General features: G+C 39.0%; 1 protein-coding gene across 14 annotated transcripts in view; it reads left to right on the top strand.

The window, feature by feature from the left end:
* SCAPER (S-phase cyclin A associated protein in the ER) overlaps positions 1–24,028 on the top strand; it is a 522,862-nt gene that overhangs the window by 358,857 nt on the left and 139,977 nt on the right. For all 14 annotated transcript variants that reach the window (XM_057303865.1, XM_048221477.2, XM_048221494.2 and 11 more), the window contains one exon: positions 7,256–7,371. In XM_057303865.1, the coding sequence (XP_057159848.1) occupies positions 7,256–7,371 (116 nt within the window). The remainder of the gene's footprint in view (positions 1–7,255; positions 7,372–24,028) is intronic.

Below are 24,028 nucleotides of genomic sequence, written 5' to 3' on the forward strand. Positions count from 1 at the left end.
TACAGAGACCTTTAACTTTAGTTGAAGCTGTCAGAAAGGCTTCATGACAAACCCTGGATCTAGGTCTTTCCCAGACAACGTATCTGAGGAGCATCCATTCCCATTGTGGCACTGGGATGTCCAGGAGTACAGAGAGCTGTGTATAGGAATACGAGGTGACTAGCACAAGAAGTCAGTGTGCTGGGCTCAGAGGAAGAGGCGAAAGGGGGACTCTCTGCATGATTGTTGTGTGAATGTGATTTCCATTTTGTATTTGCTTATACAGCTTTTAATGCCATGTGCTTCAGAAGGTGGGTTTTTCCTTAATTTTAACATTTGGGCAGCTCATCGTTGAGCCAGCTTGATTTTCCCTTTTCTGCCCTCCTGAGGTGAAAATGTCATAGGATATCATAGGATTGTTTCATCCACTTTCATGTATAGAGAGGAGGAAGAGCTATTCATTTGAACTGTGTGAAGGAATGGGAGGTGTTCCTCCTTTCTCGTGGGCCTCGGTATTGTGTTAGCCTCGAATATCTCACCAGGCATTTTTTGCTGAGAGAAGTCTTTTCATTTGTTCATCCTTTGTTCAGTTGCTTATCCATCAGGTATTTACCATTCCTGTTCTAATCCAGAACTGGGGCTGCAGAGGTGAGTCAGCTGTCACACTGAAGGGGCTTACAGACCGAATGGGGCCCTGAGGTAGGGCAGACATGATGGGATGAAGTGAAGTTGATATTGGAGATGAAGGAGAAGTTAGGAAGATCCTAAACAGGGTTGTCATCTGGCCGTGTTCTATGGAAGAGAATCCAGAAGTGGCTTGTTGCCTTTTTGTTGCCTTTGCAATGCAGACGTCCACATAACCAGAAACCGCCGTGACTCCAGAGGGAGATCTGTGAGGTTTTTTTTTTTTTTTTTTTTAATTTCATAGTTGGTTTTGCTTTTTGGTTTATTTCCTTGAATAGCTGCAAGTGATAAATTAAAACTTCAATTTTCAATAATACATTAGTAAAAATTTGGCTTTGAATGGCCTTTATCTTCCTGAAATTGGCATATTTTTTCCTGCTTAATGTCTATTCAAGCCTATATCTTAAGTCTTTCAGGAGGTCACATCCATGTTGTTGGCACTGCATAAAAGGCTTTGAGTTTTGTTTTGTTTTTAAAACATAGATGTATACATTAAAATGGTCTGCTTTTACTCATTCCTTTTCCCCTCCACTTCTGCAATGTTGACCCAGTTCTCTCCCATTGTGGAAAAGTCTACAAGAACAGCAGTGGTGCTGCTTTATCTCCCTGCGGACAGACAATTGGTACATCTGCTTGGCTTGAGGTATAACATACTGTGTTTCTGAATCAAGAGATATCAATATATGAAGGCTTTATGTTGAAATGGATGTACCTTCCTTGATGGCTATTAAGGAGGCTCGAGGTGAATACGTTCTTCAGTCCTAAAAAATTGAATTTTATTCTTTGGTCCTGAAGCTCACTTACAGTGAAAAACTGTTCTACAAGGCACACATGATAAGGAGCGGAGGATTTTATCCTACAGTCGTACCAGAGAAGTTATTGACTGTGTTTCACAGTCAAATCATGTACAAGTATCCTTATCAGCCTTCTTTCTTAAAACTGTCATTCACAGCCACTGATTGAGCACTTACTGAGTGCAATCCCCTCTGCTAAGTGTTGAGGATGTGGTGAAGCAGGCATGGCCCCTGACCTCAGGAAGCTCTGAGTTTAGTGGGGGATCCAAAGATAAAATGCTGGCGGATCATCCCCTCTGGGAAGGAGGAACAGTAGATGCAAAACAGTAGAGGCATGAAAGAGAATGCGCTCTGTGGGGAATTTGGTTGAGGGAGAGGCAGGAGCATGGCAGGGAAGAAGGCTATTAATGGGGCATCAAACTTGTGCTAAGGAATTTGAGCCTCCTGTAGTTAGGAAGAACTCATTCAAGTGTTTTAAGCAAAGAGTGGCATGATTACATTTACTCTTGAGAATATTATCCTCATTGCATATATAGGCATCCAGACCAGAATAACTCAAAAGGGAGTCCCCAGTCCAGTGCTAGGCCACTGTCACTAGAACCAGGGGAGACAAATACACAAATCAAGAGTGAGTTTTAGGGGCGCCTAGGTGGCTCAGTTGTTAAGCGTCTGCCTTCGGCTCAGGGCATGATCCAAGGGTCCTGGGATCGAGCCCCACATCAGGCTCCTCTGCTGGGAGCCTGCTTCTTCCTCTCCCACTCCCCCTGCCTATGTTCCCTCTCTCACTGGCTGTCTCTCTGTCACATAAATAAATAAAATCTTAAAAAAAAAAAGAAAAGAGTTTTAGCAGATTGGCAGAGTAATTGATGTATGTTGTATCTAATACTTCAAAATATGGTCTCCTATTTTGTACATCTTTTTTCCTCATTTGTTCAGTATTTTGTTTGTATTGCATTTCACAAAGGTATTGGTCTACAATGGAGTAAAACTCAAAGGAAGCAAAGGAAAGGAATAAAACCCTGACTTTTATCTTACATTATTTGGGGAACACTGCTCTAGCAAATAGGCTGGTGTGGGGTGAGCCTGGACCCGAAGATACTAATTAGGGAATTGCTGCAGCACCTCCAGCAAGAGACCGTGGAAGCCTGAACTGACATGACGGGCGTAGGCAAGAGTTGAGAGCCGCAACAGAAATGGAATAATCAGAACTTGGAAGCCGAATCAGTGTGGAAGCTGAGGAAGAGGGAAAAGTCTAGAAGGGCAAATATTCTTTTAGGAATCTGCTGAAAGTTGGACCCTTGCCCTGTGCTTTCCTTTGAGCATTTCCGTCCCGTTTCACAGAGATGTTGCATTTAGTTTTTAAGGTGGTTCTGTATTTTTAACATTATTACATGTTTTATCTATAATTCCTACTTCGAGTATAAGAAAAAAGGAGGTGTTTATATGTGTTTACTTCCCTATCTTGACCCAATGTTCCTCTGTTGTATTCCTTATACTTTAGATGTTTCCATGGTACCAGATGCAATAGAAACATTGCTACCAAATTAAATAAAATAGAACATTGCTACCAAATTAAATCCAGAAAATATTCTTGCATACTATATGATCTCATTTATATGAAATTCTGCAGTAGATAAAACTAACCTACATTTTATTTCTTTCTTTTTACCTTTTGATCCCCTTCACCCTCCCACTTCCCCCACTCCCCTGTCCTCGTCAACCACTAATCTCTTGTCTGTATCTGTGAGCTTTTGTTGTTGTTGTTTTTAAGATTCCACATGTTTTTCTCTGCCTGACTTATTTCACTTAGCATAATGCTCTCAGGGTTCATCCATGTTGTCACAAATGGCAAAATTTCATTCTTTTTGTGGCTGAGTAATATTCCATGTATCTATATGCTACATCTCTGTATACATTTTACTTATCATTGGACGCTTAGTTTGCTTCCACATCTTGGTTATTGTAAATAATGCTGCAGGGAACATAGGGGTACATATATCTTTTCAAATTAGTCTTTTGATTTGCTTCAGATAAATACTCAGAAGTGGAATTTCTGGATCGTACGGTACTTGTATTTTTAATTTTTTGAGGAACCTACATAGTCTTCCATAGTGGCTGCACCAATTTATAGTCCCACCAGAAGTGCACAGGGCTTCTCTTTTCTCCACATCCTCACCAGCACTAGTTTGTTTTCTTTTCTTTTCTCTTGTCTTATCTTTCGACAATACCATTCTAACAGGTGTGAGGTGATATCTCTGTGATTTTGATTTGCATTTCCCTGATGATTAATGATGTTAATTAAACATCTTTTCATGTACTTGTCAATCATCTGTATGTCTTTTAAAAAATGTATATTTACATCTGCCCATTTTTTAATCAGATTTTTTGTGTTTTTCGCTGTTGAGTTGTATGAGTTCTTTATATATTTTACCAGAAAGATCACTTGCAAATATTTCCTCCCATTCAGTAGATAGCCTTTTCATTTTGTCAATGGTTTCCTTTGCTGCATAGAAGCTTTAGTGTGATATAGTCCCACTTATTTATTTTTGCTTTTTTGCTTTTGCATTTGGTATATAATCTATGGTACTATAAATCAAATCTGTGGTTGCTTCAAGGAGGGGGTTCGACTGTAAAAGTGGCATGGGGGAACTTTCTAAGGTGATGGAAGTGTTCAGGTCTTGATAAGCATTTCTCAAATTTATTTGAACGGTATGCTTAAGATCTGAGCCTTTCATCCATTTGTAAAGTGTGCCTCAATTTAAAAAACTTAGTAAACATAAGGTGTTCAGTCCCACTGCTTATCAGGGAAAGGCAAATAAAAACCTCGGTGAAATGCCATTATACACCATTAGAATGACTGAAGTTTAAAAACAATGATAAAATCAATTTTGGTGTGAATGTAGAATAACTGAAATTATCACTGCACTGCACTGTGTACACAGATTGTTCCAAATGCCTTAGAAAGCTGTTTGGCCATAGCTAATAAAATTGAACCTATGTATACTCTGTGACCCAGGAATTCCACTCTTCAGCGTAAATGCAGCACAACTGCATGTCATGTTTGCACAAATACATGTACTAAAATGTTTAAAGCAGTATCATCCAGGGTTTGGAAGTGGAAACAACCCAGATGTCAATTAGCAGTAAAACATGTAAATAAGCTGAGTAAGATAATAAGATAGTAGTCATCTTCAGCCTGTAATGTTAAAAGTGAAATTAATGTGGAAGGGAGGAAAAAAGGCACTAGAATAAAGTAAATTTTTCCGATTTAAAAAAAATAAGTTGAGGTATATAATCTGACAAAGGAATAATATGTTCCAACAAGGAAAATGAATGAAATATTGGTATAGGCAGCAGTATGGATGAATTTAGAAACAAAAAATGAGCAAGAAAAGCTAGATTCTATGGAATACGTAAAGTTTGATTCCATTTTTATAGAATTGAGAAGAAGACAAAGGAAATCTGTGATTTTAAAAATCAGGATAGCTTTACATTTGGGAAAGAAGGAGAGAGAGTGAATGTGATGGGTATCAGGGATATTATGGGATGTTATAAAGCTTTATTTGTCGTTCTGGAGTTGTTACAGGGTGTGTTCAATTTGCTGTAACTCATCCAGCTACACAGTTATAATTAGTGCTGTTTTCTTTGTGTTATATGCTCATACAAAAAAATTTTTTTTAAGATTTATTATTTGAGAGAGAGAGAGAGTGAGCGCTGGGAGGGGGCAGAGGAAGAGAGACAGAGAAATTCCAGCAGACTCCTCACTGGGCTTGGAACCCCATGTGGGATTCTATTTCAACACCCTGAGATCACGACCTAAGCCAAAACCAAGAGTCAGACACCTAACTGGCTGTGCTACCAAGAGGCCCTGAATACAAAATTCATTATTGGGGCGCTTGGGTGGCTCAGTCAGTTGAGCGTCTAACTCTTGATTTCAGCTAGGATCATGATCTCAGGGTCCTGAGATCGAGCCCTGCGTCAGCCTCCATGCTTAGCACGGAGTCTGCTTAACCCTCTCCCTCCCTGACGCCTCTCCTCTGGCATGTGCTCTTGCTTGCTCTCTCTCTCAAATAAATAAAATAAATAAAATATTCAAAATATATTATCATTTTCTAATCATATTGACATCCTAGCATACGAAGAAAGAGTGGTAATAGCATTATGGTTTCAAATTACTGAATACCCCTGGGTTTTTCAATTTTTTGGTTGTTAGTTTTATTGCAAAGAAACGTTTTTTCATTAATCACAAAAATTCTTAATTATCTATCCTAAAAGTATGAGTTCTTGTCTAGGATTCACAATAAGCCTATTACAGTCTCAAACCGTATTTTATTGTGCATGTAGTGAGTAATCGAATGACGGAGGTACTATGCTACCACAGTGCAGACGTGTACTAGAGCCAGTCAGGAATCAGTAGTCCACATCAAGGAGAGCATTGTGCTTAGAACATCAAAAGAATCTGGCAAACATGTTTGACAGAGCCTGTGTGTAACTCGTGTCTCTCCCCTATGCATCCTCCCCTGCCAAGAAATACTTCAGTAATTCAAAGATATTCCAAGGCTTCGTGAACTGTGGAGTACTATGAGAAGAAACATAAGGTGATGGTATAATAGGGGTTGTGTGTTTGTGTGCGAGGGCTGCCATAACAAAGTACCACAGACTGGGCAGCTTAAACAATAGATATGTATCTTCTCACAGTTCTAGAGGCTGGAACGCCAGGATCAAGCTGTTAGCAGGTTTGGTTTTTCCTGAGGTCTCTCGCTCCTTAGTTTATAAATTGTGGGTTTCTCTCTGCCTCACACAGCCTTTTCTCTATGCACTTGCATCTCTGGTGTCTTTTCCTCCTCTTACAAGGACACCAGTCATTTGGATTATGGCCCCACACTAACAGCCTCATTTTAACTTGATCACCTCTTTAAAGACCTCCTCAAAACAGTAAATGCAGAGGTACTAGGGGTTGGACTTCAGCCTAAGAATTTGGGTGCAGGGAGACACAACGTAGCCCATCACAGGTTGCAAGCCTCCTTTTTTGCAAAAATGATGCAGTGATTCTGAGTATGCGTTAAAAACTAATACCAAGGGAATGCAAAGAAGTCAGAGCCATTCCTTTCACAAGGTTTGTAAACAATTCAGAAATTGTTTACAGAAAGAAATAATCATAGGTTGAGTTCTAAAATGGTAACTTAATATCCTCCCTAAAATAGCTGAAGTCGTAAACAAATACATGGAGATGGTTAGATATTAGATAATCTTCTATTACTGAAGAGAAAAGTAATAGGGCAGGAAGTCTTTGTGGCAGTCCATTTGTCTTGTTAGGTGGAAAGTAACATTACAAAATGTCTTTAAAAGTATTGATTAAAATTCTGTATAAAAAGATTTTGTCCTCTTCGTGGAGTGCTCCATCCCTTCCCCTTTTCTTTTGCCTGCTTCAAAGCCTCAACTTTCCCAGAAAAGCCTGTGCTGACCCTTTCTCCAGTATGTAGCTGGTTCCCCATTACTCTTATAGAGCACTTTTCCTTTTTCTTTGAGGTACTTATCATAATTGAAACTATTTTACTTATGGTTATTTGATTGGTGTTGCTCTCATCCACTAAATTTTAAGCTTCATGGGGAACAGCGACTCTGTCTTTTGTGTTCACCAGTTTTGACCTACTGTTCCTAGCACTGCGTAAACATTCGATAAATATTTGTAGAATAATGGAACCAACAGAATGTTTGACACTGCAACTAAATATTTCATTTGGTGATAATTTTATGCCTGGGAAATTGGGCTAATTTCTTTTTGTGTTTCTGTCTAGAATGTAGCAGATCAGATTGCATTTCAAGTTGCTGGTGGACTAACAGCCCTTGAACACATTCTTCAAGTAGTAGTCCCAACCACAAATGTGAACACAGCTTCACGAATTCCTCCTAAGTAAGTATAATTTTTTAATCTGTCTTTCACGTTTCATTTGTGAGTCATTTCTGCCCTATGGTTTCCATATGGGGGACCATAAGAAAATGGTATGTGTATTCAGACTTGAATAGCAAAAGCTTACACCCCCCATTAGGGAGAAAAACAGAGGTGCTCAACTTCACTTACAAAACTCAAATCGAGCCGAAAAAGCCTTAGAAAGGAAATCTCTTCGGTCTATGACCTTCTCTAATCCTATAACAAGGAGGATGGATGAACTCCTGGGCAGCTGTAAGTGCTTACATAAATTGAACAGAACTGAATAGTAGTAACAGAAAGGTAACTTTCTGTGTTGAGTACAAGAAGAGGTAAGTACATTAACAAAAGCCTGAGCTGTGAAATTTGAAAAAATCCCTAACTAACGGAAGAGCAGTCTGAAGCCAAGACTGCCATAGTCTAGAGTCCTGGCCAAATAGCTGGGAACTGAATTGCAGTTTGGTCTTTAACTCCAAATTGCTCTTTGTCATATGGATCCTGTGCAAGCTTTTGACCCAAGATCTGCTTTCCCCTTCTCTTAAGTCACTCTGTGATCCCTGGCCACCTGGGATACAATAGCAGACTGCCTTATTTCAGAAGCAGTGCATTCCGGAGTGGTAGCATGCACGATTTCTAGATACTTTGTGGAGACTCTTATTTACAGAGTTTAAATGAGAAGTTTTGGTAAAAGTTCACTTATATCACTGAGAAAACTTAAATATTTAGTTAGCCCAACATAAGTGAGTACTTGATTTGTCCATTGGATACTACAGAAAAGAAATTCCAAGAATATGTTATCTTTCCTCCTGAGGGACATATTAGTAAAATAAAAATAGCACTGGCTTTGGAGTCGGACGAACCTGGATTCTAGTTTTACCTCTATTGGTTACTATCTGGGAGAATTTGGACAAGTGCCTTATTCTTGTTGCATCAATTTCCTTTAAGCAGGGGTAATCATATTCACCTCTACTGTGCTACTGTGGGGATCAAGTGAAATATATGTGTGAGAGTTCTTTGTAAACTTTAAAGTGTTATATAAATCTGAGGTGACAGTTTCTAAGTAATAGTCTTGCCTGCCTTAAGACAGTGTTGTCTCTTTGAAACGGGATATTTCTAAGTACAAACTGTTTGATACTGAAGTTAGTTTGGGTTCCTTTGCTCTGCTGACAAAGTAGAGATTAACAAAAGAAGGTATAGGTATCCTTTGAGTCAGGAGATCTTTCTGTGGAGCACGCTGTGCAGGTTTTCTAACCTGGGAGAGTTGGTATTCCTTATCAAAATGGATTTTATTGACAGTATGTTGTTTGGCATGTTGTCATCACTCAGTGTTTTTTTTAATTGACAGAGAGGGAGAGAGGAAGGAAGGAATGAAACACACAATAAATCTGAGATAAGAAAGGAAATGGCTTTTGATTCTTTGGGACAGTGCTTTGATAATTGTTGTTCATATTGTTCATCTTAAATGCACCTGTAGTTTCTTGTTTTGTCTTGTTCTGCTTTTTTTTGTTTGTTTTCTGGTAGGTTTCAATGTGCCTGACACTGAGTTCTCTGGCTGGTAACCCAAATTAAATACCTGTTTCACAAAAGCTACTTTTGTCATTGTGGCAGAAAGCATGCTCTGGTACTGTGATCATCATTTAGGGGACAGAAGAGTTTTCCATAGTGCCTAAGAAGACCTAAGCAAGAATTAGCACACCAACATTGGCAAGGAGCCCTGGAATCCGGAGAGTCCAGACCAGCTGACCACAGTGCCAGGATCGAGAGTTTGTTTCTTCAACTCACCTTAGGCCAATAGATTTGTGTGTTCAGCCAGGCACTGCTTGCTAAGTGGGGCTCCGCTCAGGGCAGTGGGCATCGAGCAGCAACTCTAAGATTCTCTTCTCCTGAGCACAGCTCAAGATCATGACTCTAAATTCACCTCACTTCTCAGAGCTAAAGGATTAAGGGTATGAGAGTATTATGCTGCTTACTCAGAAAGGGGCAAGAAACATGCCCCAGCTGTGTGAGAATTAGTGTAGACTCAGAGCACTCTGGTAGGCATGAGTCAGGCTTACCTCAGAAAGTGTTCTTTCTCATATTCCCTCCAGCTACTATTGTGCACAAACCCCTGCCCTGCTCTTCGGCCTTCCATAGTCCCTAGGGACTTCCTTTGCCCCTAACCTGCCCGAGCAGCCCCCTTTCATCCCTGATGAGCTCCCATCCCTCAACTCCATGAGCCTTCTGTCACGTTAGCTCATTTTGTCTTCAGCTTCCTGTGGCATTTCATGGCTCTTACCCAGGGAGGCTGGGTGTTTTGGGTTTTTTTTTTACTACCCCGCATTAATTTTTCTCAGTAACAAACAGCAGAGGTTTTGAGAAGTGTCAGCCACTATCTAGGAACGTTTACCACATGGATCATCTAGACCGTTACTGTGCGGCTCACCTGTGACTACAGACCTGGTGTTTCCTGCCCCTGCAGCCATGAGCTCAGGGAGTGGAGAGACCAGCTCCCTGCTTCTCTTTTCTCACCAGCCTCTGCCTCTCTCTTTTCATTCTACATGGTACCTCAGCAGTTGCCCTATAATTGTTGCTAGGTAACTTCCTGGGAGTGAACATTTGCTTCCAGCAAATTTGTATTACCTTTTTCCCTCCTCACAGTCACTAGCAGCCATGTCTGTGGCCTACTACCAGAATGAGGGTTGGCAGAAATCATATTTGGAGCATGACTGCAACCTGAGAGAGCCATGATATCCCTTTTGAAAGCATGTTTATTCATTCCAAATGGCAAAGAGAATGTTCAGAATTGCTTTCCCATGATTACTGAGGTTTTGTCCCGAAAGGCTTCTGTTCTCTTTTCTTGGTCCTTTGATACAGCATAGAGACTGGTGGAGTTCATCTTATAGTGGAAAAGAGAGATCCCTTTGCGTTCCAGAAGCAGATAAATGATCTAGGGCTTCTAACCATACTAACCAGGGGAAAAACTATTTTCTAGGGAGTTCCTTCTTAGAATCAGTTGTATGCATGTGGAACATGGAAATGGGATTGCCACATCTAGGAACCATTCAAAATAGACCCCGTCGATAGGGAACTTGGAGTCATAGAAAATGAGACGGCTTAAACTGTAAATATCCTTAGTAGCAGCCTGCTGTGTTACCCTTGTGGAATAGCCACTCCGGCGGTATACACAAAGTCACCGTAAAGGAACGTTTTGCTAAATATCCAATATCTGCAGACCTAGTTTGCTGAGACGCCTCACCTCATGTGTTCTTTAGCTTACTTCTTATTCTGGTCTCTTGACTCACTTGGCGTTCTTTTTAGGGCTCATCAACTGTACATTTTGGGGGCTTTTTGTTTTGTTAGATTTGTTAAGTCTTTGCCTTTCTCTTCAACTTGCAACACAATCCGGACCCTGTTAATCCAGTTTTCACCATGAGTTTCCCCCCTTATTAACCTTTCATCTCTCTTCTTGGTTTGTCATATTCACTTCACATTTGTCGTCTCCTTATTTTTATGGGCGTTGTGAATACTGCCTGTTATAAGCATTGCACCCATGCCTTTTCTTAGCAGCTCTATCTTATGCCATGTGATGCTTCCCTCAGTGGCCATATCTGATTAAACCAAAAGTGAACATTTGACTCCTGCAGCCAATCTATAGACCAGCCAACAATATCGGACTTAAAACTCAGCCCAGAAAGTTAAACTGAGCCAGTTAGGTTTCCCTCTCAGGAATTTGCAGTTGGAAAGTTGTACAACTCTAACTCATTTTTTTCTAGTGTATTTGAATTTGAAAAATCATGTAGAGTAACTTCTGGGATGGCCATTACAGGGCTCTGTTTAGCAGGGCCAACAAAGACCATTGGGGAAAAAAGGAGGAGAACAGAACTGCTTCAGGAGAGAGAAGGGAGATGGAAATGAGAGCGGGTCCAGTCTACAGAGCTGGCATTGTTCCTGCCCTCCTGAGGTCTAGTAGTTCATATTCTCCTGGATTCGTGCAAAGTTCCCTGGAACCTTACAACAAATGCCTCTTTCTATTTGAAATATTCTTAGTGAATTTCTGTCCCTTCAAACTGAAAGAGCCTAATACTTTTAAATAAAAATATTAAAGGTTTTTTAACCTAATTTATTTGAGAGAGAGAGAGAGAGAGAATGTGTGCTCCCAAGCATGGGGGGAGGGGCAGAGGGATAGTGAGAGAGAGAACCCTCCAGCAGATTCCCCACTGAGAGGGAAGCCTGACGCAGGGCTGGATCCCAGGACCCTGAGATCATGACCTGAGCCGAAATCAAGAGTCAGGCACCTATCTGACTGAACCACCTAGGTGCCCCTATATTAAAGATTTTTTAAACTCTAGATTGGCTTGAAAATACTTGTGACCTCCTTTGTTTTTCTAAATTCTTTCATATCAAGAAAGAATGAATGGCACAGTATAAAGTAGCATTAGCCCGTTCTACAAGCTCTCTAGGGTATAGTTCTTCATGAACATTAAATGTTTCTACGGGCTGGGACTGGCTGAACTTTTCTTTACCAAACCTAATTTGGAGAATCTGTATAGATAATAATGTGGATTAAACTTGCTCTCCCTGGTTACTAAGGCAGACACACTTAAGTAACATACACTAGAGTGTGGAGCTTATCTTCAGAATCAAAGATAAGACATACATTATGGTTTTTTTTTTTTTTTTGCTATTCCAGGATGCTATTTTATTTTTTTTATAATAATATTTTTTATTATATTATGTTAGTCACCATACAGTACATCCCTGGTTTTTGATGTAAAGTTCGATGATTCATTAGTTGCGTATAACACCCAGTGCACCATGCAATACGTGCCCTCCTTAGCCTATCCCATTACTCCACCCCCCTCCCCTCTGAGGCCCTCAGTTTGTTTTTCAGAGTCCATAGTATTGTTAAGAACAAATAATAGCACTACCCATATTTTTTGTAGCTCTCAAGTGTTAGCTTTCTTGGTGACCCTTGGGTCCCAGATTGGTTACCTCATCATTAACTTTATAATTAGGACTTAGTTTGAATCCCAGGAACATTGTCTTATATTTATAAACAACTGAAAAATGTATTTCTTTAGACCCTGCTCTCCCAGACTTGATCGTAATAGGCCACAGTCCAACTTTTTGATAAAAATAAGTTTGTTCATGAGAAACTCAATCATTTCACCGGTTATTTTCTGAAATTAGAAATCAGTTGCTTGTTTAGACAATGAGGCTACGATGTTTAGAAGGTTAGAAGATTGCAAGAGCAGCTATCCCTCCCCCGCTCAAATCCTGGCAGCATGATGCAGCTCAGAACGTTAATCCTATGCTACAAGGTAAAGCTTCATTATATTTTTAAGAACTGAATAATATGCCTTCAACGGCACAGTTTCAATTGCTAGGAGAGAGACAGCATTTGTAAAAGACAACTGTCCTCTATTAAGTCATTTTATAGTATTTAATAAAAGGAGTAAAAGCATTGGCTTATATCTTTTCAGGGCAACCTTTTTTGGGATTGCAGATTTGTTTCTCTCAGGGAAACCACGCAGTATCTCCATATTATTCAACATCTACCCCAGGGCATGGCACACCAAGGACCTGATGCAAGCTTCGGAGCATTGCATCGTCTCTTATTCCTCTCTCTCTCTCATCCAGTAAGAAATGCAAAACTCCATTCTGGAGGGGGTAGTTGTTTTACCAGAATTGCATCTGTAGATGCTGGATTCATGTTTTCTTAATAAAATTAGCAGTTTCGAATTTTTTTTTTTCATAGTCCAGTCTACATTAAGGCATTTGCTTTCTATGTAGAAAGCTCTCAAGTAATATTTTGTCAAACATTTTGGGTTACCTATCTATTTAAGAAAATCTTCGACTGGACTATCATTGTTAAATCACTCCTGGGACATTACTCACAACTTATCTGAGGCTCTGACTTGCTTGCCATTTTCTTTACACTATTACTTTCTCCTGAATTATTTTCACCAAGTCTAGCTGTTGATTCAAAGATCAGGTCAGTTGCCTTATTGAAAATCAAAATGCATATAAATAGTTCTCTACATTGGCTTTTGAGTTAAGGTAAATACAAATCTCTCATCTTTTCAAATTGATATATTCTTGCAAAGATGGTTGTACAGGTAATTTCTATTAAGTGAATCCAATTTTCTTATTAATTTCCTTCATAAAGTCAACAGTGAATTTCTGTGGGCAAAGTGTCAATACATTAAGCAATTGATGGAGAGTTGTAGCCAAGTCCTTTGGTGTTCTAGACAGTGTAACCCAGCGGTCTTGTTGGAAACATGCTACAGTACCTTCAGAATTATGAATTATGTAGCACTTTCCTAACTTTATAACTCTCTTCTCTTGTCACCTTCCGGGGGTTGAATTCTTGAAAAACACCTACATAGGATGAAGATTATATCATATTTTACAAGTACATACCACAGTCTAACACGTAATGTATCTTAGGCTGTAAACATATTCACCTTCCCACTTGGTGGGTTTTGGAACTCAAGCCGGAAATACCTGTATTGGAATTAGAGAAAGGGGAATATAATGCACTAATAGATCAAACTCAACTGGGATTTAGTGTCAGAGTATTCGGGTTCAAATGCCAGCTTTGCCAGTATTTGGTGTGAGACCTGTCTCTTAAGACCTTATTAGCTGTAGTATTTTTCATCTGAGAAATGGGGGAAAGATTCCTATCTCATCGGGTCATTAGTGAAGATGAAATGCTAACATGTGTAAAGGGGCTTTGTGAATTGCCATGTTTTAGCATGGGACACCAGTGGCATTTGGGGCAGAATGCAGGATTGTCCTGCCCACTGCAAGGTGTGTCACATCCTTTGGCCCATTAAATGACATTAAACACCCATTAGATACCTGTGTTCCCAGTTGTTTTCAAAACCAAATATGTCATTACACATTTCTAGTTTTCACCTAGGGGATCAGTACAATCCTGATTGTGAACTATGTGCTGGGCAATAGAGTTGTGGAAATAAATAAAATATTGTCCATATCCTCGGGAGGCTCACTTGTTAGGGGGTGAGCTAAACAGGGAAAGATGTAATTTATAATTTAGTACAGTGTGCTAAGTAAAGCTGTAGAAGTATGCACTAAGTACAGAAATAGCTCAAAGATGGAGTAATTAACTGCCAGAGGAGGACACAGAGTCTTACCTGAAGGTTATAACATGTGAACTCAGTTTTAAAAAAGATTCAGAGTTTGCCAAATTAACAAACCCTCCTAAGTTAGCAGAGAGCACAGCATGTGCAAGATCATGGATGCCTGAAATAATAGGATGAGCTTAGGGAGCTGCAAACATTTGTTATTATTGGAACACAAATGTCCTAATATCATTAGAATAGTATCAAAAATATCAATATATGAGCAAATTGGGCAAATGGCGATTCAGGGAAAACTAAAAGGTATTTATTCCTTATTTATTTCACATTTGGGAGAGAAACTTTTGTATCAGTTTTATTCACTCATCTGTTAATTGCTTCTACTCTCTTAATTTAAGCCCTGTTGCTCGTACTGTCAGCACAAAGAGGAATTCAGTCATTTAATACACCTTTATTGCCAGGTACTTGGCACTTTGTTTATTCTCATGTCTAGAAGGTGAGTGAGAAAGAGAGAACCTTTGCAAAGGAGTGCTCTGAACCCCTGCAGAACACTTAGCATTTTCAGAAATACCAGAGCAATAAAACTGTTTTATAAATATATTAGACTTATTTAACAGAGTCCTTGGCATGTCTTCACCAATTTTATCACTTATATACATGAAGAAACTGAGGCTTAAAAAGACAATGATTTATCATCAGTCATCGGATTGGCAGCTAGGACTGAGCATCCTCGTCTGGTATCCGTTTTTCTACATCTTATTACCTTATTGTTTTTGATATGTGAACATTTAACTTTCACTATTTTAATAAAAATAAAGTACCATTTCATTGATATCTTAGAAAAAATTAGTGTTGTTATTCCTGTGAGTTGCTGGAGGCTTTTTTGTTGTTGTTGTTATTGTTACTTGTTTGTTGTTTAGTTTTTGACTTTTGGTGGGGGAGATATTGTTTGATTGGTTTCAGATTTTTAGTTTAGGATTTTTTGGTAGTGGTTTATTGATGTAGGTACAGGAAATGTTTGTGGAATCATTTTTCCCACCTAAGTGTCAAAGAGGGACAAGAAGAACTGATCTAACAGAAATTAGGAAAAAGAAACCAAAACCACTGAAAACGATTTGTATGTATAAGGGAAAATGCTCAGGGAAGATCTAGCAATGAAGTCAAACAAAGAAATAGAACAATTCATTGTTATCTTCAGTACCCTTTGCAGGACTTAAATCGGTGGCACACATGGAGTAAATGTCTCACAGTGTTTGCTTGCAATCAGTAACTGAGACAGATATTATGGAGTTGGAGACCACGTGCCAGCTTGTGTGTCCACTACATGGGAAACATTGATAAGGTGGTATTTGCCAGGGTGGGTGAAATCTGGGAGACAGCCCATTGTTAATAAACAATTCCTTATTTCTAAGCAGGATTCTCTTAATATAATTCTAAATATCTATTTTTAGGTCAAGGTTTACTAGAAGTAAATAATTTTCCCTAAGACAATAAAAGTAAAAAATCATTTTGCAAGCTAATTAGCCATAGTGATTGATAAATACTCTTCTCCATTTGACATATTGGGACATTTTGTTTGTGTCTCAAAAGGCTGCACAGAGATGGTTACAGTTGACAGCTGTTGTACCACTAATAAGATTAAAGTAAAGAAATTAGTTTTGTCGACTTTAATCTGCTATTTAACACTGCAAACCACCTGGGGTCTTCTCCAGGGCCCGCATGTTTAATTGTGAATTTAAAATTACATAACCAGATCCTACTTACAAACATTTTGAAGACCGGCTAATGGTAACTGTCTTGTTACTGAGCAAGACAGAGTTAGCCCTAGACTTTAGAGTTAATGTTTTAATTTGATGTTCACCCTACATTTGTAAATGTATTATTCTAATCTTTGAAACATAACACCTTCTCAGTGGGAGGTTAATTTTAGGAAATGAAGGAAGTTTAATTAGGTTGGTACTTAAGATATATATGATTTTCCCATCTAAAATTAGAGTATGTCTCTGTGGAATAGTTAAATTTGCCAATTCTAATGGTACCAAATTGACCAATTAAAAAAAGAAACCCTTGAGATAGCACATCTAGTTGAAGACTTCTTACTCCTTGCTCTGGGCATCATTGTAATTAGGAAAATAGTTTATTTTAAAAACTAATTTTGGTGTTATCAAAATGTTATGCTGTAGAATGTGACATGCAGTGCAGTAATCCTTTGTGATTATGACATTGAGTTTTACTGCAAACTGAAGTGTAGAGTACATATAATTTATATCCCCCCAGTGAAGATCATTCGGTCAAGCAGCATTATTAGCATCCCTCGAAGACCCCCCATCTTGAACGGAGATTTGTTGTTCCTGAATGTTCGCTCCCTCACTAGCCCTGCCCACCCCAAGTGTTCTGGCATCAGATAGACGGAGCAAGAGCAAGAAAGGTAGTGTGGGTTTAAACTAGTCTTCACAGTGCCAGATTTCCGCCTCATCCACAGCTCATGTGATCCAAATGTCCCATTATCTGCTGCAAAAAAAAAGGCCTTCCCAAATTCTGTCACAAGTTCACCTTTTCTGTGGTCACAAGAATGTCAAAATTGGATAATCCACAGGTCCACTGGGCATCACATAGGGAGTAGAGTTCAATTTGCTTGCCTGCTGCCTCTAGGATCAGCACCTTGAAGAAGTTGGTGGGCACCACCCCATGGTTCTTGCTGATTACCTGGTACTACTTCACATACACCTTCCATCAGCTTCCGTCCTGCAGGTGGACCCAGACACACATGACCTTTCAGGGCTCCTAGGGTCTGGTTGGACGCAAGGCCGCCATCTTCAGGAAGCCTTCCCTGACTTGACCTGACCTCCAGCTTGTGGCCATCTGCAGTACTGCCCCTCAGCATGAAGCTTCTGGGCCTTTTGTGGCTTCCCCAGGAGGCTAGAAGTTCCCTCCAGGGTAGAGACTGACTTTTACCATTTCCCTCATGCCCATCACTGGGTCAGGCAGAGTGGATCGTGGCAATAAATACTACTGAAAGAAAAAAAAATTATTCGGGAGAGTATCTTAGGAAATGACTATAGTGTAGCTGATAATCTGATAGTGTAGCTAATACAACCTCATTGGAGGTGAGGAATGCATATGGTATATGCCAAAATATGTTTTAATTGTTTTTAGTAATTATAATTAGTGGTGATACTATTAATTTTGGTTTTCTGAAACTGTTGTGTGTTGTAGCATAAAGCAAGTGAGTACTTAACGGATATTCTAATTCTGTCATCCTTGATGGCTTTGAGGGCCAAGATTCCCAGTGTCAAAGAAAAGATAGAGAGCTGTTATGTAGAAGAGTTTAAAGGGGAAAAAATCCCTTACTTCTGAATTTGAATCTGAAATATCACTATGCATTCATAAGATATTTTATCTTTAAGTAGGTGGCATGATTCCTACTTCTACTCATTCTAATGACTGTTTGAAAAATACAGTCGTGGAAAGTGTAGGTAATTAATGTATTAATATATCCCATAGGTGTATATTCTTACATATTCTGGCTGAAACAAGGAAGACAGGTGTCCCTTCATTAGACATCTCTGTGCTCAGCCAACTTGGTACTGCACACTGTGATGGCTCCAAAGGGGAGGAATCAGGCAAGGACCTTATCCAGAAGAAGGATGCCTGGGTGGCTCAGTCCGTTAAGTGTCTGCCTTCAACTCGGGTCGTGATCCCAGGGTCCTGGGATCAAGCCCTACATCGATCTCCCTGCTCGGCGGGGAGCCTGCTTCTCCCTCTTCTCCCCGCTTGTGCTCTCTCACTGTCTGTCTGTCTGTCTCTCTCTCTCTCTCCAATAAATAAATAAATAAACAAAAATCTTGTTTTAAAAAAGACCTTATCCAGAAGTAACTTAGAGTAATCATGTAATGGAATAGAATTCGCAGTGGTTCGACAAGGTGTCTCAGTTTTCAGCCTCAAGAAGTGGCACGGGCAGCTCTCAAGGTGGGCCACTCATGCCAGGCCAGGCCTAGATCACAGGCTTCATTCTGTGGGCAGCCACTCACTTGGTGAGTCCAGTTAAGGCATTAGAATGCTAACTGCAGCTGGATCTCCCTAGTTTCAGATAACTATTTTTTTATAATAATTTTTTATTATGTTAGTCACCATACAGTACATCCCTAGTTTCTGATGTAAAGTTCCATGATTCATTACTTGCGTATAACACCCAGTGCACCATGCAATAGTGCCCTCCTTACTACCCATCACCAGTCCATCCCATTCCCCCAGTTTGCCTCTGAAGCCCTCAGTTTGTTTCCCAGAGTCCACAGTCTCTCATGCTTCATTCCCCCTTCTGTTTACTGCCCCCCCTTTCTTCTTCCCTTTTTTCTCCTACCGATCTTCCTACTTCTTTTGTTCCATAAATGAGTGAAACCATATGATGATTGCCTTTCTCTGCTTGACTTATTTCACTTAGCATTAGCTCCTCCAGTGCCGTCCATGTTGCAGCAAATGTTGAGAAATCGTTCTTTTTGATGGCTGAATAATATTCCATTGTATATATGGATCACATCTTCTTAATCCAGTCATCTGTTGAAGGGCATCTCGGCTTTTTAATACTATCGAAAGAAATTATTTTAGGGGCTCTGGTGACTCAGTCAGTTAAGCATCTTGACTCTTGGTTTCAGTTCAGGTCGTGATATCAGGGTCATGAGATCAAGCCCTGCATCAGGCAAATTCTATGCCATTTGCTAACCATCCTCTATGTTTTGTGAGGATCTGTCACATTTCCACACTTACCCACATCAGGTTGAAAATTCCAAGTTTCTCTTTGCAGCTGTATTGATGGGACTCCGGTACTTGCTGTGCCTACTTGGCACAGAATTTTGCTCTGCAGGAACATAGAGTCATTCACTCTCCCCTGTGTATATAACTACATATCATTTATTAAATGCGTAATGCAAACCAAGGGAATTTGGTAAGTTATACTATGTATTGGGGCTCTGGTTTTAAAATGCCCATGGCAGTTGTTTTTAAATGTCTGCTGTCTTGACACAGGTGTAAGACAGTGGATTTTGGTGAACAGTATTTTCTGAAAAGTCTTAAGAACTGCAAACCGCATAAGGATATAAAGTAAACTATGTACTTCCTAAGTTATATTATCAAATCCTCTTAGGCTACAACCACCTGGGGCTTTTCTGTTTATTTCATAATGTATAAGTACTAATCTTAATGTCTGAGTTGTACTATACTTGTTTTCTACTACTTTCCTTTTTGTATATAAATATGTTACTTATTGCCAAAATACCCAGTTTTGTGATTAATTTTCTGTCCTCTGTTTCTCAGAGGCAACATTTTCAGTGAGAAGACTTACTGACATAAGATTCATTCATGTAGTCATGATCATTTGGGACACAAAGCCCTTATCTCAGCCCAGCCACAGTGTACTTTTGACAGAATGGACAGTAAGATTTTAATGTCTTCTCAGAAGATACTTTTAAAATCTGGGGCTTTCTGTTTGATGTTAGAAAAATGCTTCTAGTCATCTGAGTTTTAAATTACAGGGAAAGCTCGTTGAGCAGACCACCCAGGCTGGGTTCAAAGAAGTGATCTTTCTAAGACAGGTGCTTTTCAAATAGAGGTTGTCTTTCAAACAAGTTTTACTGAGTGGACAAGTTTTTCCTGACCCTGAGATTTTTGGTACCCCCCTTTTTTCTCAGCAGAAAGTAGTTTCTTTGTGGAAGTTTCTTGGGGGAGTTTTGTGAGCAAAAGATTATATAGATGCACATTCCACATTTTACCAGTAAGTGCATTTTCTTTAAAATACAGAGAGCATTAGGACAAAATCTTATACCTTGTGTTTTTTATGGGTATGTTTATTGATGCTTTATGATATCCTACAAACGATTGTAGACAAGTTGTATTTATTGAATAAGACAGAAAAATAGAAATTAAAAATCAAGGGTATAAAAATTATAGATCAAAACAAAAAGGAAAAATAGGATACAATTATAAAGCTATAAGGTTCCATACGGCATTCTAAATGTAACAGTCTTATTTTCAAGTCTTTAGGGATCTACAATTTTATATTTTAATCCTATTATAAAGCTACAGTACACAAAACCATGTAATATTGCACAGTGCTTGATGAAATTATCAATTACAGTAGGAAACCAGGAAATATATCCTGTATTTAGTTATGATAAAGATACAATTTCAAGCCAGTAGAGAAAAGGTGAATTTCTCAATAACCTATTAAAGGATGGGGTTGGTAAATTTAGGCTTCTGGCTCCCACTACATGCCAAAATAAATTCCAAATGATTTGACAGTGAGTTATAAAGCCATAAAATTACTACACACGGTGATAATTCAAGAAAAAATAAATACAAAGGGCTGGATACAAATGTATCCAGCTACCCCATCTCATAGTGAGGAAGAACTTTTTAAACAATCAAGAGAAGGGAAGAAAAAAACCACAAAGAAAAAATTGTTGACGTACATAAAATTGTTTCACTTCAGTACATAAAAAAATACTGTAAAAATTACGAGAAAAATGAAAGGCAGTGGATAAACTGGAAAAAAATACTAATATGTGTTAACTCTTTACTATATTAATGAGAGAACCCTTCTAAATCATTAAGAAAAAGATAAAAACCTCCAATAAAAAATTTTTAGAGGACAAGAATAATTGACAAAAAGATGAGTATGGATGGCAACTTCATTTTGAAAAAAAATCCAGTAAATTCCTCCCCTATATCTTTTCCCACACTCAATTTTATATCATGGATTTAAGTGTGAAATCTAAGGAAGTACCAAAAGTAAGTTGAAGAGAATATTTTTAAAATCTTGAAGTGGAAAGTCCTTCTAAGTCTGACACAAAACTCAGATGCACTAAAGGAAAGTCTGACAGATTTTATCCAATAAAAATGAAAATATTCTTTATGATAAAATTAAGTTTAGATAACAAATTGGAATATTTATTTTCAAGATACAGTGATCAAAGGTTAACATCTTTATTATTGACAAAGATACTTATAAATCAGTAAGAAAAAGACAAATCCCCCCAATAGAAAAATGGGTAGAAGGTACACAATGATAATTCAAGAAATTATAAATATACATGGCCAATATAAGCGCATGTAAAGGTCTTTAATCACACTAGTAATAAAAGAAATGCAATCTTCAAAAATACTATTTTTAGCTGTCAAATTGGTAAAGATTTTTTTAATGAGATTATCCAGTTTTGGGAAAAGCATGGAGAAACTTTTTCTGGGAGTATAAATCAGTTTAAAATATTTTTTCCCCCGCAGGGCAATTTGAATTTGGCAGTTGTCTATCAGAAATCTTAAAAATGTTCATATCCTTTTACCCAAATTGTCGTTACTGGAAATTTATCCCAAGGAACCAGAATGATATTTTTGGTACAGCTGTTACGAGCACAAAATATGCCATTGAGCACATCCTATGTTTGCTGAGTTCCCATGCATATAAGGTGGCCCTCCCACTGTAGAACCTGAGAATTGCTTCCCAGTTTTCATTGTGTCTAGGCTATAGGCATGAGACCTAAGCTTCACAACCCAGTACACCTATTCCAGGCTTCTACTCTGAAGCTGATAAAGAAGTAAGGAGATCCCAGAGTCTGTTCTTTTGACAACTGGAGAAAGATGCATCTGGAGTCCAAAGTCACAGTGTAAGTTCAAGCTGTGGCATATGGTGCCTGCTGGTTTTATCATCAGATCTATTTAGTAATGTGTGATTTGGGTATTGGTCCTGGCTGTGTAACTTCTGTGCCTGTGTTTTCTAAATCTTACAATATACACAATAGCCTATCAATTAATTTCCTTTCTGTTTAAGTCAACCAGAGCTTTCTCCCTGTGGCTTGTAACTAAAAGACTATTAAATCAGCACTATTTATAACACTGAAAGTTGAACACAAAAATGGTAAGGGATTGATTGGGGGGGGAAATGTTGTATTCTTAGTATAACACTTTTCATCCTTTTAAAATCATGCGGTATTTGTCAGTGTAAGTATTGTAATCAGAAAAGGAATTTAATGCTTACAAAATTGTTGGAAGCTATTGTAGACCTCTGGGTTGACTCCAGAACAATACCAAATGTATACCAAACATATCCACTGGGGGCTCTGCTCCCTCTGAGGCCAACACAAGTTGGGAAGGAAATAACTTAATGCTATACGCAATTGTCTCTCACACCCAGGAAACCACAGAACGGGTACAGATCAGAGATTAGGAAATCAAATAAAGTAGCGCAATCTCACTGCTGCTTGACCCCCAGAAGCTGGAAAATGAAACCTAGAATGCTTCTGCAGGAAAGCCTCATATTTCCAAATCTTGTTTAATATCATCCAGAGCCAAGAGCCACAGGAAGATGACCTTGACTCAGTTCAACCTCCAAATTTTGTATAATATGTGTACAGGGGGAAAAAAAACTCTTCGGTGTGAATAGATTATGCCTGGAAGGATATGAAGCTAGTAACCATGGTGATTTCTAAGGTGGGAAACTAGGTGGCTGAGGGACATAAGAAAGTGGGAGATGATTTTCACCATATACCTTTTTTGTGTCTGTTGTACTATGGTTGTCATTCCTAATCAAAAAGTTACAAAGGTACATTGGAATTACATCAAAGCTCAGTAGTTTTTACTACACTTAGTGGGAACACACCCTCAGGTCTCTGAAGAACCCTTCAAGGCTTTTTGAGAGGAGGGAACAGAGCAGGGCCTGGGTTCCCCACTTCTGCTTCAGTCAGAGCAATTCTGGTTTTCTCAGTTCTGTGGTTTAACCATCTAAGATTTTGTAGGATTTTTTTTAAGTTTATTTTTAGTTAAGTAATCTCTACACCCAATGTGGGGCTTGAAATCATGACCCTAAGATCAAGAGTCTCATGCACCTCTGACTGAGCCAGCCAGGCACCTCAAGATTTTGTAAGCTTTTCTTTTTAATGTTTTTTTATTATATTATGTTAGTCACCATACAGTACATCCCTGGGCTCTGATGTAAAGTTTGATGATTCATTAGTTGCATATAACACCCAGCGCACCATGCAATACGTGCCGTCCTTAGTACCCATTACCAGTCTATCCCATTCCCCCACCTCCTCCCCTCTGAAGCCCTCAGTTTGTTTCTCAGAGTCCATAGTCTCTCATGCTTCATTCCCCTTTCTGATTACCCCCCTTTCTTTATCTCTTTCTTCTCCTACCGATCTTCCTAGTTCTTATGGTCCATAGATGAGAGAAATCATGATAATTGTCTTTCTCTGCTTGACTTATTTCACTTAGCATTATCTCCTCCAGTGCCGTCCATGTTGCAGCACATGTTGAGACCTCGTTCTTTCTGATAGCTGAGTAATATTCCATTGTATATATGGACCACAACTTCTTAATCCAGTCATCTGTTGAAGGGCATCTCGGTTCCTTCCACGATTTAGCTATTGTGCACAATGCTGCTATGAACATTGGGGTGCATATGGCCCTTCACTACGTCTGTATCTTTGGGGTAGATGCCCAGTAGTGCAATTGCTGGGTCATAGGGTAGCTCAATTTTTAACTTTTTAAGGGACCTCCACACTGTTTTC

This window comes from Ursus arctos, unplaced genomic scaffold, assembly GCF_023065955.2.
Source record: "Ursus arctos isolate Adak ecotype North America unplaced genomic scaffold, UrsArc2.0 scaffold_28, whole genome shotgun sequence".
Classification (NCBI taxonomy): domain Eukaryota; kingdom Metazoa; phylum Chordata; class Mammalia; order Carnivora; family Ursidae; genus Ursus; species Ursus arctos.